This window comes from Lissotriton vulgaris, chromosome 7 (genome assembly GCF_964263255.1).
Source record: "Lissotriton vulgaris chromosome 7, aLisVul1.2, whole genome shotgun sequence".
NCBI lineage: Eukaryota > Metazoa > Chordata > Amphibia > Caudata > Salamandridae > Lissotriton > Lissotriton vulgaris.
In genome coordinates this window covers 325,265,541-325,282,585 of record NC_141695.1, presented here as the reverse complement: position 1 = coordinate 325,282,585, position 17,045 = coordinate 325,265,541, and the positions used below count along the sequence as shown (strand labels likewise).

Here is a 17,045-nt window from a genome sequence, read left to right as displayed (position 1 = left end):
TCCAGTCTTCTGGAGATATTTCCATCAAATTAAAGAGCTTTGTATGTAGCCTCATTTTGTTAAACTTAGCAAATGTGTGTACACATTTTTACACGTGAACTACTGTCAGTAGTGCTGTCTGAGCTTACATTTCCTTAGAGCCCTCACCTTAATAAGAAAGGCTCTGTATTAATGAATCATAAATACAAGTTCAAAGAGCATTACCATATGATGACAAATATTACTTTAGATGCAGACAATGCCCTTCTCTGATCCACAATGTGGGAATGTAAACTGGCAGCCAAAGGCTTTGTGTTTCAGGGGATTGTGCTTGCTTGTCCCAAGGACAAAATAAACATGAATCCTTGTTGTCCTTGACCCTAAATAATATGTCCTGGGAGTTGGGCTATATGAATTCCACACCCCTGCTATTAAGAATGGTGAGCATTCTAGTTGTTAAAGACAAAATCATTGAATGATGAGGAAACTCCTAGGTTATGGGACACTAACAACTTACCGAAAGATTTTTAGTTCTATGTAGTGATGCTTGATCCTGAAGATGTTTTTTTAAATTGAAAAGGACAATTATCATATTAGCTGTGCCACATTTTCTGTCTTCAACTTGCAGCTGATTCTTTCAGTGCCGCCTTCACTTTGATGCTGTTTCCAACTAAAAAGTATATGCCCTGACTGATGAAGCTCTGATGCCTCTATCACAGAATCTGTTTGGGAGACTCTATGCCCCACCCAAAAGATCTCCCGCTGCAGTAGTAGTTGTTGCCTGCCTCGCAGCCTGTTCTAGCTGTGTCTTCTTAAAAGAAAAAAAGGTCTCAGCTTAACATAGACACTGGGTTTTCACACACAGCTGCACCCAATTTATTCACGAGTAAACACAGACATGAACCTGAAGCAAAGGCAGAAATGTCTTTCTCCGACTCCTCTTTTTAATTTTTAAGAACTTTCCAGCCTAGTTATCCTCCAGGCAGCGGTCCTAATCTTGGAGGTATGAACAAGTTAAATGATGACCTTTTAGGTTTAAAGTATTTTATTCAGCGTGACACACCAAAACAAATACACAGCAGCATAGGATCGGCAGATGAAAAGGTGCATAAGTCTGGAATGACACAACATTTTAATACAAATGCCACCCCCCCACCCCAACGTTCAATTGCCCAGCCCAACTCCCCCCCCCCACTGAACCCCCCCCCCATTGTCCAGTGCGCTACTGACATGCAACCTATACCCCAAGGCTGTAGGTGATTGGGAAAGAGGGCTTCACCCCACTCACTGATCTGGCGCCAACTGGTTCGTAAGCCGCAGGAGGCGGAGGTATCTCGGACAGGTGAGCTCCCTGAACTCTGTGAGCAGCAGAGAGTGAAACGGTTGCCACAGTTCATTAAATTGCGCTATGTCCCCAGCCACCACCAGAGACAGTTTCTCCATACCCAGCACATGCCACAGTCTGTGGAGCCAGCCCGTGACCGTGGGCGTTGTGTCTGTGCGCCAGTATATCAAGATGTTCTGAACTGCAGAGCCAAGGGCGATGGCGATCTGCCTGCCTCTTCTGGACCTGAGGGGATACATTAAATCATTTGGGAGTCCTAGCAGGGTATTTGCCGGGAAGCGCGGGAGCTCAATGCCAAAATGAGTCAATTTCGTCCAGCTCTTCCTTCCAGTAACCAGTTAAGAGAGGACAATCCCATAGGATGTGCGTGAGCGTACCCCGATGTCCGCACCCCGCCAGCATGTGTCTGCCTTACTATGGTCGTACTCCTGGATCCGCTCAGGCGTGTAGTACCAGTAAGTGGACACTTTGGTGAAAATATCAGTGAGGCCCATGTGATATGCAGAGTGGCGCGCCCTATAAGAGATGTGGTCCCATTCCTTGGGGCTCAATGTCCTCCCAAGTTCCCGTTCCCATCTATCCCTCCCGGGGTTATGAAAGTGTGTTGAGGGCAGTTGTAAGAACTTATACAAATCCGAGATTAGTTTCGAGTCTGACGTACGGGACAACAGCCATCTCTCGCACGGCGAAAGCATCCTATCCGCCACGTCCCTCACCTGCGACTGAAGAGCCCAATGCCGGACCTGCATATATAAATGTGTCTCTCAGTTTCGGGGAGTGAGAATTCCTGTCGAAATTGTGTGAACGGGATGACCCCCTCGGGGCCATACAGGTGACATAATGCTCTGCACCCTGCCTGCCGCCAATTTGTAAAGGCTCCTTTCTCCATTCCGGGAGTGAAGGCAGGGTTATCCACCAACGGCGAGAGCGGCGAAGGGAATGAGGTGAGGTCATACCGAAGGTAAGTTGCGTCCCAAACCCGCAAAGGCACCCTAGTGATAAAAGAGGCGTATAGATTCTTAGCCGATGGGTCCGGTGTAGGAACGGTATCTCCTGCAGAGGCCGCCCCGCCACCGCCTGGTCCTGGAAAAGCCAGTGCTTATCCGACTCCCATCTGCACCATTCGACTAAATACCTCAATTGCGTCGCTTGAAAGTATTTACGGAAGTCGGGAATGCCTAGACCTCCAGCGTCAGGAGACAAAAGGGAGAGGGTCCTGCGTAACCTAGGCTTTTTCCTCTGCCAAGTGAAACGGGCCACATCCGATTGTAGCTGCTGTATCCATCCCTTTGGTGGTTGAAGAGGCAGGGCCCTGAATAAGTAGAGCACCTGCGGCAAGATAGTCATCTTAACGGCAGCAATTCTACCCAACCAGGAGAGGGTGCCGCGATTCCAGCGGCCTAGTTCATTCCTGATCTTAACTCCCATGGCTAAGTAATTAGCCGAGACCATGGCTGGCAGCGTAGGAGCTATCTGAATCCCCAAATATGGTATCGCCTCTGAGGACCAAAGTAACGGGAACCTGTTCTGCAGATACGCCCTGGTGTCAGGCGCCAGGGAGATATCCAAAGCCACTGACTTCCCCATATTCACCTTAAAGCCCGAGACCGAACCGAACGCTGCCAGTTCTTCCATACAGGCCGGCAGTGCTATCCGGGGTGTAGCCAACGTGAAGATGACCTCATCAGCGTAGAGACTAATTGTATGGGTAAATCCACCCATCCGTATCCCCTCCACTGCTGGTCGCGTCCGCACCCTTTGGGCGAACGGTTCCATGTATAGAGCAAAGAGCAAGGGTGAGAGTGGACAGCCTTGCCTGGTGCCTCTCTCAATGGTGAAGGCTGCGGAGGTGTGGCCGTTTACCCGGACCACAGCCGAAGGTTCCCTGTAGCAGTTGAGAATCATAGAGCGAAACCCCTCCCGAATACCCGCCTTCACCAGTACCTGCTCTAAGAAGGGCCAATGTACGCGGTCAAACGCCTTCTCTGCGTCAACCGTTAGCATCATCCTTTCACCCGGAATCCGGGAAGCCTTTTCCAGCAGATGGACCACCCGCTTTGTATTATCCACTGTCTGCCGCTCTGGGACAAAACCCGCCTGATCCGGGTCGATAAGGCCGGGCAAGTGGGGTGCCAAACGACTGGCCAGAATCCCAGTATAGAGTTTCAAATCCACATTCAAGAGGGATATCGGTCTGTAGGACCCACAGTATTTAGGATCTTTCCCTGGTTTGGGGATGACCGTAATAGAAGCCCTCAGGAGGTCAGGCGGGATGGCACCAGGTTCCGCAAAAGAGTTGAAAAGGCGGGTGAGGACTGGGGCCAACGACTTGCAGAATGTCTTATAGAAGAGGGCAGAATAGCCATCCGGGCCCGGTGCTTTGCCGTGTTTGAGTCTGGCAATGGCCAACACCACTTCCTCTATGCTAATATCCCTGTTCAGGTGGTCCGCCTGTAGAGGCTCCAAGGAGGGCAGGGTGAACGAGTCCAAATAGGAGGTCATAGCTGGCACATCCGACGGGTCGCCGGCGTAAAGGTTTTCATAGAACCCTCGGAACACGGCCGAGATACGGGCGTCGTCCGTCACTGCAATGCCCGTGGGGTCAGAGAGTTCTTTCACTAACTGACTCTGCCTAGTGGCCCGGAGTCTATTGGCCAAAAGTTTGCCACAACGATCCCCCCAGTATAAAAGGCATGGCGCAGTCGGAGGGCTGCATATTCCGCTCGGTCCACATCCAAGGCGGCAAGGAGTTTCCTTGCTTCTTTAAGCTGCCGCCAAATTCTTGGCGCCCCTGTCCTATGGTGAATCAACTCCAGCTCCCGGACTCTGTCAGTAAGCTCATTCCTCTTTATCCTGCGCTCCTTATTTTCGGCCGCGGAAATCGACAAGAACTCCCCCCTGAGGACAGCCTTCAAAGCTGCCCATTGCGTGGCCCGGGTGGTATCTGTGTTGTCATTGTGAGCCAAATATTCACGGAGCACCTGCTCAATACGGTCCGTCACCGTTTTCCTATGTAGCAGAGTATCCCGGAGGCGCCAAGTCCTCGCCGGAGAGGCAGAGGGGGGCAGGCAAAAAGAGGCCTCAACCGGGGCGTGATCCGACAAAGAAATTACCCCCATGTCCACGGCGGACGCCAGAGCCTGCACTGGCGAGGTGACCAGAAGATGATCAAGCCTTGAGTAGGTCTTATGCGCGTGGGAGTAGTACGAGTAGTCCCTATCTGCGGGATGCATGTGACGCCAGAGGTCCAGGAGGTCCATCTCCGCAAGCCTAGCCCTACAACCAGCTGAGAATTCCCCGACTTGCGGGGAGCGCTGCGCTGATCTGTCTACAACCGAATCAAAGACCATATTAAGGTCTCCCCCGAGGATAATATACCTGTCCGGCGAGGCAGTGATCTCTTCTACCGCAGATTGTAAGAACCGCTCCTGTTTGTCGTTGGGACTATTGGGACTATAAAGGGAACCTATCGTGAATGTAATTCCCCCCACCTTGAACCTGTGCGCCAGCAACCTCCCTTTTATTTCTGTGAATTTGTGAATGTGTTCCCCTGTAAAGTGTCGAGCCACCAGAATCGCCACCCCGGCTGTCTTGGTGGTACCAGAGGGAAAAAATTGCGTCGGAAATTTATGAGAGCGTAACCTATGTGTGTCCTGCGGTAATAAGTGTGTTTCTTGAAGGAGGCATATGTCCGCTCGGGCATTTTCTAACAGGGAGAGCACTGCCCGCCGCTTAACGGGATTGTTCAGACCCCGAACATTCAAGGTCACGACTTTAAAAGTGTAAGGAGGCATAATGGAAAGTGTATGTAAAGGCGTTGGCGTCCTGCGTGGGGGTTGTAGCGGGCGTGTGTACCCCCCCAACTCAAGCAACAAAGCAATCAGCCAAAAACAATAAGCAAAGCCGCTCCCCCTTACGCCGAGCAACCTAGCACCAGCCATGAGCCCCAACGTGACCGTGCCTCCCCCCATACACCAGCCAGCTCCCCTCTCCACCCCCACACTCGCCTCCCCTTCTGCGCTGATCAGGACAAGGTGGAGAAAAACAGGTAAAGCAACAAATCCTAGCGCAGAGCACTGGACAACCCCTTCCCCCCACTCCCACAACCCCTCCCGGTTCCCCAACACCCCAACACAACCCCCTCTAACCCCAGAACTCCGTCCCCGTCCTCTCCTCTCAAAAATGGAGTCAAAGGAACCATTGTCCAAGCCCGGCCCAAACAGGCAAGTCTATGGAAAGTCAAAAAGTGGACGTCCAGCCACCACGCATCCCCCGCTCCCCCGCTCCCCCCCACCCCTCCAAGCCCCCAAACCTGCAGCTCGGAAAAAGCGATGTCGATCTCCCCCCGGAGAATTTCTTAGGCGGTCAAAGCAACCTCTCCAGTCGCCGTTTCTCTAGCGACCCCTCTCACAGCACTATCCATTTCAGCCCGGATTGTAGGCGAGTCAGGCCTCACTGAAGAAGTCGAATGCCTGCGGCCGGGGACCGATTGCCAGCCATTCCTGGTGACTCGGCGGCGACGTGAGTGGGAGCGTCTTCGTCGGTTGCTGTAATGCCCAGTACAGCACAGGTGTCCTGGAGAGAGCGCAGCTGATGCAATGTTCCGTTCCAGCGGAAGATGAGGCGGAAAGGGTGACCCCAAGAGTATTGAGTGTCATGTTCCCGCAAAAAGTCAGTCGCAATTTTGAAGGACTTGCGTTTCTGTAGGGTGACCACTGAGAGGTCTTGAAAGAGGGCTACCCTATGGCTCCTGAACTCCAACGAGGGTTTAGTGCGAGCCACCCGGAGGATTCTTTCTTTCAGGGTGTAATCCGGCAGGTAGGCCAGGAGGTCGGGGGGGGGGCGCCGGGGACCTGCGCCGCAGGCCCACTCTATGTGCCCTGTCAATCCTTATAGAAAAGTCAGTCGGTTCATCCAGGATATCCCTGAACAGATCCTGCAGGTAGCCTGCCGCATCCTCCCCTTCTTCTCCAAGAGGAACACCCCGGACCCGGATGTTGTTTCTCCGGGAACGGTTCTCCAAATCCTCCACGTGCGATTGGAGATCGATTTGTTGGTCTCGGAGCCTGATCACCTCCTGCTGAAGCTGGGCGAATTCCTCGTCCCTGGCATGGCCAGCCTCTTCCACGGAGGTCACCCTTTCTCCCAAGCCATCAACCTCTCGCCGCACCTCTCGCACCTCCCCTGCCACCTCCTGCTTGAGCGCCTGAAAGTCCTCTCAGAGAGCTGAAGAGCGATTCAAGGAAGGACCTGGTGACTGGCGGCTCCCCTCCGCTCGCTCCCTGGGAGCTGCTTGACTGTCCCGGGGAGTGCTGTCCGCGATCCTGCCGTGCAGCGCCCCTGCTCAGCATTTCCGGCAGGGTGCGGTCACCCTTCTTATTCCCTTTGTTACCAGCCATTGGACGGCGTTTCCCAGTCCCCACAAGTGAAATCTGTGTTCAGTGCGTAGCCGAGCCGCCAACCAGCCGGACAGACCCGGTAGTCCCAGTCTTCTGTGCGTCGACACCGCCGGGCGCCGTCCGCACCTTCTTGGGCTATATGTTCCCCAGGAACCCAGCCGAGCGCGCCAATCCAGGCTCGACCTCAAGCCACGAAAGTTAGCCGGGCCTCCTGGAGCAGGGCACCCCTCCTTCAGTGCGCAGGGCCGTTCCCACGTATTCCAATCGCCATCAGGGCCGCCCCAAAGTCACACACTCTTATATGAGCCAGCCGGGATCATGACCTCGCCGTCGGCAACCAGATGTGACCCCAGGTCAGGTTGGGCCCACTGCTGACCACTCAAGAGGCCTGGCGTAGTCCTCTGGTAATTTGGGCCTATCAGCTCCTCGACCCTCCCAGGAGAACTAAGGGGGATCACACAGCGCTGACCTCACCTTCACTGCCAGACCCTGCTGCCTTCAGGAGCCCCGGGCTCATCCACTGCTGCCGGGCGAAGCAAAAAGAGTCCCCCGCTGGCAGGCCACCCGGCTGAGGGATGGGAGCACACCTCTCCGCTCCGACCTCTCACCACCGCACCTAGGCCCTCGATCCTCCGGTCCCTGCAGTCAATCAGGCGCACCCCAGGCAGCCGACCCCCGGGACAGCAACCGCCAGGAGGCACAGACTCCCGCCTGGATGGCTCCCGCCTTGGGCCTCTTGCGCCTCTTCTCTGGGCACAGTCGCCGGTAGACCCCGGCCAGCACTCCTCCGGCCCTCCGTGGGGAAAGATAAAGCCTTGCAGGGGTCGGCCGCGCCGCCAGCAGCCAGGGACGCAGCCAGTATCGAGCGAGCTCCCCCCGCCGGGCACACCACCGCGCCTCACCAGTCTCCGCGGAGGGGTCTTCTCCGCACTCGGCTCCGGGTTGTGCAGGCCTGCGGCCTCGTTCAGCGCCTCTCGCGTTTTCCTTGCGGCCGCGACTCGGCCTTGCCACGCCTCCGGGCTCGGACAGGCACACCACTTTGCACACCCCAGGCTTCACACTGTTTCCCGCAGAGTCGCGCTGTAGCAGCGGCCCGACCAGTCAGGGCCCCACGCCGCACCAAGCAGTCCAGGGCCTCCGCTCGGCACTCCAGGCTCAAGTAGTCCCACAAGGCGGGCCCAGCAGCACTTCCGGTCGAGGCCACGACCTCCGCTGATTCCGGCTCTCGACCAAATCGCGCCGTGGATGCCGTCTAGCACACCGATTTTCCTCAGATGCAGGCGTTTAGGTCCCCCACCCCTTCCGCCGCCGTTAGATAGCAGCGGGGGGGGGGGGGAGATCGTCGGGCAGTTTAGGGGCCTGGGTCGGAGGAGATCGCCGAAGTCGCGTCCTCCTACTCCGCCATCTTGGCCACGCCCCCAAATGATGACCTTTTAACCTAAAACATGCTGACCATATAACATCTTGAGTTCGGCAAAGAACAATATTTTATATCCTGCACTTTGCCTTCAGCTTTGCTGAAGTCTGATGGGTAATGCTGAACGAACATTAAATAGCCCTGGCAAAGGCTGGTACGTCCAGCCCTTGACCCAATGCCTGAAAATGTAAGACTTTGTCCCAGTTGTGGTGCCAGCTTTGCTTGATATTTTTGACCAATTTCTTAGAGAGCTATATTTCTACATTATTAAGTATACCGTAGTCACGCCTTTGTTTAACAAGTCTTCTCCTAAAAGGCTCAGCCAGCTTACGTTGTGATTGACCTTCATTATTTTTTGTGAGATCATGGGTATTTTAATGAGATGATCATTTGAGCACCATGTTAAGGAAGCATCTCTCATTGATATCTGGCATCTATGCCTCTTATTGCGTCAAGATGATATTGATTGGTGTTAGATTCATGTGAGTTCGGCACAGGTGACATGCGATCCCAGGTTTAAGGCATCTATGGCCTGCCTTTGACACAGGCAATCAGTACCTGTTGTGTGTGGCGTTATGAGAAAGGCAAAAATAATTTGATTAGGCCTTCGCTGAAAAACTGGACTTGGTAAGTGAAGGGCTGCCCAAAACGTTTGATTAGTTAATTTGCCATAAAGCTTCTCCAAGGCACTGCCCTGCCGTGCTTTTATTCAATGTTTATGTGCAGGAGATGACTGGGATCATTCAGAGAAAGGGTAGGGAGGCCTTCAAGGGATATAATTCAGGAAAGAAATCAGTTATTCAATATATTTTTAGGATAAAATTAATTAACCTAATGTATGAATCATATAGTTGAATACACAAAATCAATTTATAGAACACATAGAAACATGTAAACATATAAACAACAAAACACAAAGGTGTATCAAAAAAGGAATTTTATCAAAAAGTTCATTGAATCAGCAATAAATCAAAAAAGCAGGTAAGGAGATGCTGGTATGAATAGCCTAATAGCAAATGATCAATAATACAGCAAAACCTAGAAAAAACATCTATCTCAGAAAACAAAGTGAATCAAACACTGTAGAGATAAGATGAAGGTCGACGTTTCGGTCTCTCTACAACAAAATTATCGAGACCATCCTCAGGACTGTTGTCATTAAAACACTGCTGTGAGCTGTGCTGTAATCCAAATGGAATGAGATACCACAATGTTGGTCTCAAGGCGAAGTTTTAGCGTTGGAAACCGGGCGGGTGCCTATGAAAAGAACACAATCGTCCCACAGGTGAAAGCGCCAAGAATACACTGGTCGATCGATTCTGGATGGCAAATGGCTCAAAAATGAAGGACGCTTAAAAATCTCTGTGATATAGAACTTGGGGACCAAGTCAAATTAACTTTGACCCGGCTCCGTATCTCAGCAATCATAGAAACGAAGTTGTCAAGCGCCCAGTGGCCACAATTTGGATAACTGCACCAGCTCATAAGATTCCATGTCCATGGATACAGATATTATATGTTAAAAGGATCTTTGGTCCCCAAGTTCTATATCACAGAGATTTTTAAGCGTCCTTCATTTTTGAGCCATTTGCCATCCAGAATCGATCGACCAGTGTATTCTTGGCGCTTTCACCTGTGGGACGATTGTGTTCTTTTCATAGGCACCCGCCCGGTTTCCAACGCTAAAACTTCGCCTTGAGACCAACATTGTGGTATCTCATTCCATTTGGATTACAGCACAGCTCACAGCAGTGTTTTAATGACAACAGTCCTGAGGATGGTCTCGATAATTTTGTTGTAGAGAGACCGAAACGTCGACCTTCATCTTATCTCTACAGTGTTTGATTCACTTTGTTTTCTGAGATAGATGTTTTTTCTAGGTTTTGCTGTATTATTGATCATTTGCTATTAGGCTATTCATACCAGCATCTCCTTACCTGCTTTTTTGATTTATTGCTGATTCAATGAACTTTTTGATAAAATTCCTTTTTTGATACACCTTTGTGTTTTGTTGTTTATATGTTTACATGTTTCTATGTGTTCTATAAATTGATTTTGTGTATTCAACTATATGATTCATACATTAGGTTAATTAATTTTATCCTAAAAATATATTGAATAACTGATTTCTTTCCTTAATTATATCCCTTGAAGGCCTCCCTACCCTTTCACTTAACTACCCAAGCCCTCAAGGGTTTAACTGGGTTGCTCACTCTCTTGGGATCATTCAGAGGCGCCAACTGGAGTTTCAGAGGTACATCAGCAACACCCTGCTGGGAGTGCAGATGGAGAGGAAACTGACATTTACAACAGATTAGTGGACATTTAGTGGGCATGTTTTTTGCCTCAAAGACTTCACAACTAAGTTGTGGGTGATAGGTTCTGATATTCAAAATTTCCACGAATCTGGTGGCCTTAATTGTTGGTAACTTACCTGCAGCCAAACCATCAGGATCATAATTACAGATTTTATTTGATAGCAATTTCACCTATGAGAAACCAAATGATTGAATGGTGAATTATAATAACTCAAGTTTATGCCAGCAAACAACGTCATCTCACATACATGGTTCAGAACAGTTAGAGAGATTGTCTTGTCCAGGGTATATTAGGTAAACTGTTGTGTTGCAGATCTAACATTGGGGATTTTTGCACCACAGAAGAAGGTTTAAAATGAGGCCCTCAGGATAAACTCAAACTTCATGTAGCCAAGTGCACTGGTTCCCAGTTAGGGAACGTTTAGACCTCTGTTAATTCTATGAAAATACCAGCCATCCTAATTTCTGAGATTAACTACCCTACACCAGATGTTGACGTCCAAACAAAGTAAAATTAGTTATTTCCAAGGCAAATGCTTGTAATTCTGGTAGTTAGAGGTTAGAGTAATGTTCCAGTGACTTTTTGTGAAAATATGTCCGTTCCGATTCTGAATAAAACTGGAAGAGAGTACTTCCTACAAACTTTGAATCAGTTAGATGTTTAGGTTGTTCTGTATCATATGAGTTGTATATTCTGTCTGCTTGCCATCTTTTATTCTCCTACCTTTGTGCTCTGAAATGGTCCATGTGGGAATATTTAGCCCTGTAGACAAAACTGACCTAACATAACACACAGAGATGGAGGTAGTAGACCGTTTCACCTAATCCCCTGTAGTATGGAAAATTAATAGGAAATGGCAAGTTAGAGCAATTATTTAGTCACAGACTGAACCTTCTGTACGGCAATCCTTGCCTGTGCTAATCCCTGACCCATGACGCACAGTACGTTTTTGGTCACAGGCATAGGCCAACCAAGAGAAAGATTCAGATGCAACCTCCGACTATGATCCTCTGTTCTTGAGACGCAAGGCACACTCACTCTGGCTGGCTGAATCCTTTTATCAGTTGGGAAAACTAATATTCTATTTGAGAGCAAACCACAGTCTGTATATTTTGAATACATATGTGATACTGAGTAACTTCATGTTTTGTTTGGTGTGGACATATGTACATGTGCTGTAGCGGTACCAGGGCATATAATTCTGCATTTCGTATAGAAGGATGTGTTATGGACCAAATCCATACACATGGGTTTCCTCATTCTTCTGTCTCAAATGTATCTTGGCCAGTATCACAGTTATGACAGTAAGCTATTTATAATGTATGTCCTGATTTCTTTTCTTTTTTGTTTCTTCTTAATAGGCACCCATGTCTCAGGAATGCCTGGAGCCACCCAGGGACCTGTTCCCATTGTCCGGATGTTTGGAATCACTGCAGAAGGAAACAGTGTCTGCTGTCATATCCATGGCTTTGCACCATACTTTTATGTGCCTGCACAGACTGGTTAGCAAAGATGAGAGGTTATGGGATAAAGTGCCCCAATAGGGAGGAGAGGGTATGGGACAAAGTACACCAATCACGTGCCTGTGCAAACTAAGGCGCCAATGAGTGTGATGGAAAATATGTTCTTGCAAAGACTGTTATGGCCCTCAATGTGTGCTATTCAGTCTGTGACAGAGCATGAAGAGATGACTGTATGGTTAAACAGACTGCTGGCTACCATGTTGAATGGATCAATATTGTGCCCTCCTAGACTGTTTAGAGTCTAGCTAGCCTATCTGATCTCTAAGGCTAGTGAGACATGGGCAAGAAATGATCAGACTGACGATTGTTGAACAAATGTTTCCCATGCTTACTTTGGAGATAGGGGAAGATTGGGTATATACTTTAGCAAACCCACAAGATGCTGGGCATACAGAATACACATAAGCCTTTGCTAGTGGGGAAAGAGGAGGGGAGGTGGCAAAGTATGTGCCATAGCACTGCCAGTGCAGACAAATGAAAGAGGGCGAGGCATATTAGGCGTGCCATGCTATGCCCTCAGTTTTGAGACCTGCTGTTTCATGCTAATCCTAACATTATCCGCTCCACTGTGGCGGTACCAACCTGAAGGAAAGCCAATCCGCTCTGGGTTCTATGTGTAACAGATAACTCTTTCTATTTAAGTAGTTTTAAAGTTGTGAGATAGTGCTATTAAAAAACCTCACCTCCTCTTGCACTTTTGAAAAGACCGAATTACCTGCAGCATACTCTGCCTTACATTAAGATGGCTGGAAGGTTCTGTTATACACACCAGCAAGCCAAAATCAACAGATACTCAATTCACCTCCAATGTAACAATCCCAACCTCCTGATGGCTAAAACATTCTGCAGGTCCGGAGGCGACAAGTGTTTTTTCTGAGAATGGTCCACACAATGTATGCAACTCGCACAGGCTTCTCTCACACAGGACAAAATGCCCAACATTACCCTGGCCTGATTCTCTATAACTCCCATTTCTGCTCTAATCCTTACTTTTGCAAGCACCTAGAAGCAATTCAGGTATGCAGTGTGGAGATACAAATTATATCAATAAATATACGTTCCCCCATTGAGGAATTTAACAGCATATGATCACTGATTAATATTTAGCTACCATATCTTCTTTATCACGTAGTGGTTAAATTCTGGAACAATTATCAATATTGTGTACATTATGGCTAATAACACTGGAGAATGACACCTGCCCATAAATGCCTCCACTGACACCATTAATCTTCAACTCACATTCTGATCTTCTCCACTGGAGATATTCTCACTTGTTAATGGTGTTTGAGGATGTCCCATTCATGAGACTGCTGCGTCCACTGCAAGATCCACTTCCTATAAACTTGACCCATCATGCCTCACAGTGCACCGTGGTTGATGATTTAAATGTGCTGTGGTATACATGGATATACTTAAGAACGACCTAACACAAATGTTTTGCTTTCCCAGGCTTTAAGGAGGAGCATCTGAGTGACTTCAAGAAAGAGCTGAATAACGCAGTCATCAAGGACATGAGATCCAACAAGGAGAGCATCTCCCAGGCAGTTCTGGCTGTCGATATCTGCATGAAAGAGAGTAAGTATCGCCCTGGTTGTCAGAGTCACAGAAGTGGGGTTTAAATCTTGAGCTTGACAGTATTATCCCAGAAGGTGGTAATGAGCTATCCCAATGTCCTGGCCCTTCATAATTAGAGACGGACTGCGTAACTTGCATTCCTGTCCCTCTGTAATCCTAAGAGGAAAGAATGGTGGGGAAGAGGGAGCGAAGTGTTACGAGTTACTGAGGAAAGAGAAAGAGAAACCAACCCATCAGCAACTCCATTGCCTTGACCATAGTCATGGAGTCCGTCTGCAGCCACAGTTAACAAGCATTGGCATAGCCAATCAGTCTCGCCTTTGGGACCTTATAAGTGTTTAGTTATCCAGCACAATATCCTTGGTGGAACAACATCAACTGTTGCATGGCTAAACACTTATAAGGTCTCAAAGGCGAGACCTATTGGCTATGCCAATGCTTGTTCTCATAACTATGGACTTGCTTCATCTGCCACATAATCTCCAGATTTAAACAAAAACATGTTTCTAGTTCAAGTGAATGAAAGTTACTAAAAATAAGGCGAAAAGTGTTGCCAAACTGTATAAGAAAAACCTTTGCAAAGGTTGTCCGGTCTTTTGTTTTTTTGTTCCTTTTTGCCCAATTTGGATGTTAAAATGGTAGTGATGAGCAAAACTTTGCCCAGTCACTGTTTACCAGTATAAAACTACAAAAAAGGAAGTAATACCATCAGAACATGTGCCACATTATGCTGTGTAACTCCAGTGGCCCTGGTAAATAGCATACACTGGGCAACTATGAACTCTCAAGCACACCCTGAATTAACACCACCCGTACATTCACAGAAATAGCAATTCCAGTTGCTGCCTGGGTCTCAATCCGCCACCTGCATTACTGCCCACCATTTGTATTTACATCCATCACAATATTTATATGTTCCCAGAAAATGTAGTCCCTGACTGATAAATCACGGGCGGGGAAGGGAACCTGTCCTTGGACAACAGCAATAATTAAATTGCAGGAGGAGGCTAAAGATGAGCTTCGGATTTGCAAGTAAATTTTATAAACTCGCTCTGGTCTGCTCGGGGATTGGCAGGGTTTCACAAATAACATCAGCGGGCCTTTTAGACGGAGACGCCGCTGCATTCGAATGGAGTCATTAGGTAATACATTTATTTTGAAGCTAATTAACCTTTTGTCAGAGAGACGTCTGTGCCTTAATGGTTTCAGCCGGGTAGGTCGACCTCTAACTGAGGCACGTAGAACAGCGATTAATTCACCTGATAGGCACGCAGATGGGGTGGATGACAGCGGAATGACAATCCGTCTTTGGTGGTATTCCGTCCTGCATTTGCAGAGGAGCTTAGCCATTTAGGTGATTAAAGCTTCCATTTCAATGCGTTCTGCAGGATGGTGAAATTCAGGCCATACAATTGGCCCCAGCTCACTACATGCGGGCACTTCCCTCGCTTGATGGACGGCCTGAAATCGGCCGGGCTGCCAGGTACTCATAAAAAACTTTTTATTTTTTCAAACTTGACAAAGAAGCGCGTGAGTGGTGGGTGGGGCAAAAGTGAAAGCAGCCTCAGCGTCCTGCGAGTGGTGCACTAGAGAGCGAGCACCAGGTCATATGTTTTGAATTATCGCGCCCGTGTCTGGGCACGATAATTTTATTTATTTATAAAGCGCTTTATCACCTGACAGGCATCCTGGCGCTGAACATATGGCGCCCGTGCGGGTAAACGCAAGCAATAGGCCACACATGTACGAGCTTGTGGTGAGCTTTATGAAGCCCCCTTACAATAAGTCTCGCAGAACAGCGCATGGGCGCTGCTCAGGCAAGATCTAAAAATGAGGGACAGAGGACAGAGAGGAGAGGATTTGAGAAAAGTAAGAGTTAAGTCCTGACTCATTTAGGCACATCTGGCATTAAGGAAATAAGTTTCCTTCAGCCAGTTTCCCATATAGCTATTAGATGGAGGGAGTAAATACATTTGCTCGTATTGAATATACTCAGCCTCTTTGAAATCACACAGGTAATTAGTGTCTTTTTCCCCCTTACCATCAACTCCCAACATACTATTTGTTAGACTTAGCTTTTTCAGCGGGTTTATCCCCAGACTTTTTGGCCTCCGGTTTTTGACCTTGTTTTTGTTAGTTTTAAGACTTCGGACACTTTACCACTGCAATTCTGTGCTAAACTGCATATGCTCTCCATGTAAATTGTTTATGGGTTGGTGTTTCCATGATTGGCATATTTGATTTACTAAAAAGTTCCTCTTAAGGTGTACAGGCGTGCCCAGGGCCTATAAATCAAATGCTGTTAGTGGGCCTGCAGCTCTGATTGTTCCACTCACAGAAGTAGCCTTTCAAAGGTGTCTCAGACATGCCCCTGCATTGTCTGCGCTCAGTTTATACTGCCATGTCAAGCTGGCAATGGCACCCACTTGCCTGTCCCAAACCTTCCCTTTTCTTACATGTAAGGCACCCCTAAGGTAGGCCCAAGGTACCTACATGGGCAGGGTGTAGTGAATGTGAAACGTAGGACATGTGCTGGTGTGTGTGACAAGTTCGGATAGTGAAACACTGCCTATTCGTTTTTCGCTGTTGCCAGGCTATCTGTTCCATACCCTAACAAGGGATCTGCTTTGTGGCATTTTACAATCCTGAATTACCATTGGGATAAGATTGAGAAATGGAATTTAGTATGCCTGAAGTCAGGCTTTAAAAATACATCTTTTAGTGAAGAGGATTATTATGTTGTGTCTTAGAAAATGCCACTTTTAGATAGTGTTACAGCAAACAATTGATGGACGGATGCTGACAATGCAAACATTCTCCCCCAGTCAAAAGATCTGGGTTAAATCCACCCCAGTTCGGACCCAGCAATATGCAAATCAGTCTTGACCCTGTGCCCCATGGGAACAGTCCAGACCGAACTGCCAGGCCAGGTACTCCCTGGACCGGAGACAAGCATCCTTGGACCGGTTTCAGGGTAGGTCACCTTTCTTCAGCCAGGCTAGCTTGAGTCCTGTGGCACAGTGAGCAAGGGATCCACAGCTGGGCATACCCCATCCCACTTAGGACGAAAAGTGTTACAGCAAACAGTTGATGGATGGAATGCTGACAATGCAAACATTCTCCCCCAGTCAAAAGATCTGGGTTAAATCCATCTTTCTTTTGCCCACTGCGCCACCACAGTTTGGACCCAGCCATATGCGAGTCAGTCTTGATAGTCCAGACAGAACTGCCAGGCCAGGTCCTTCCTGGACCGGTAACTAGCATCCTGGGACCGGTTTAAGGGTATGTCAACCTTCTTCAGCCAGGCTAGCTTGAATCCAGTGGCACAGTGAGAAAGTGGGCATTTTCTGGCGTAACCATCCTGTGTTCGCCTGCCTTTTGTGTATTCCCTGTCGGGGTTTAGAGTGACTGGAAGAGGGAATGTGCATTTACACTAGACAGACACAAAGAGCTTGTGTGGGATTGAGGTGTGTCCTGCCTTTCCT

At 48.5% G+C, this 17,045-nt stretch overlaps 1 protein-coding gene across 1 annotated transcript in view; it reads left to right on the top strand.

The window, feature by feature from the left end:
* Window positions 1-17,045, top strand: part of POLD1 (DNA polymerase delta 1, catalytic subunit) — a 357,307-nt gene that overhangs the window by 42,297 nt on the left and 297,965 nt on the right. The window contains exons 4-5 of the mRNA XM_086929347.1: window positions 11,821-11,961; window positions 13,435-13,560. Coding sequence (XP_086785473.1) covers window positions 11,821-11,961; window positions 13,435-13,560 — 267 coding nt within the window. The remainder of the gene's footprint in view (window positions 1-11,820; window positions 11,962-13,434; window positions 13,561-17,045) is intronic.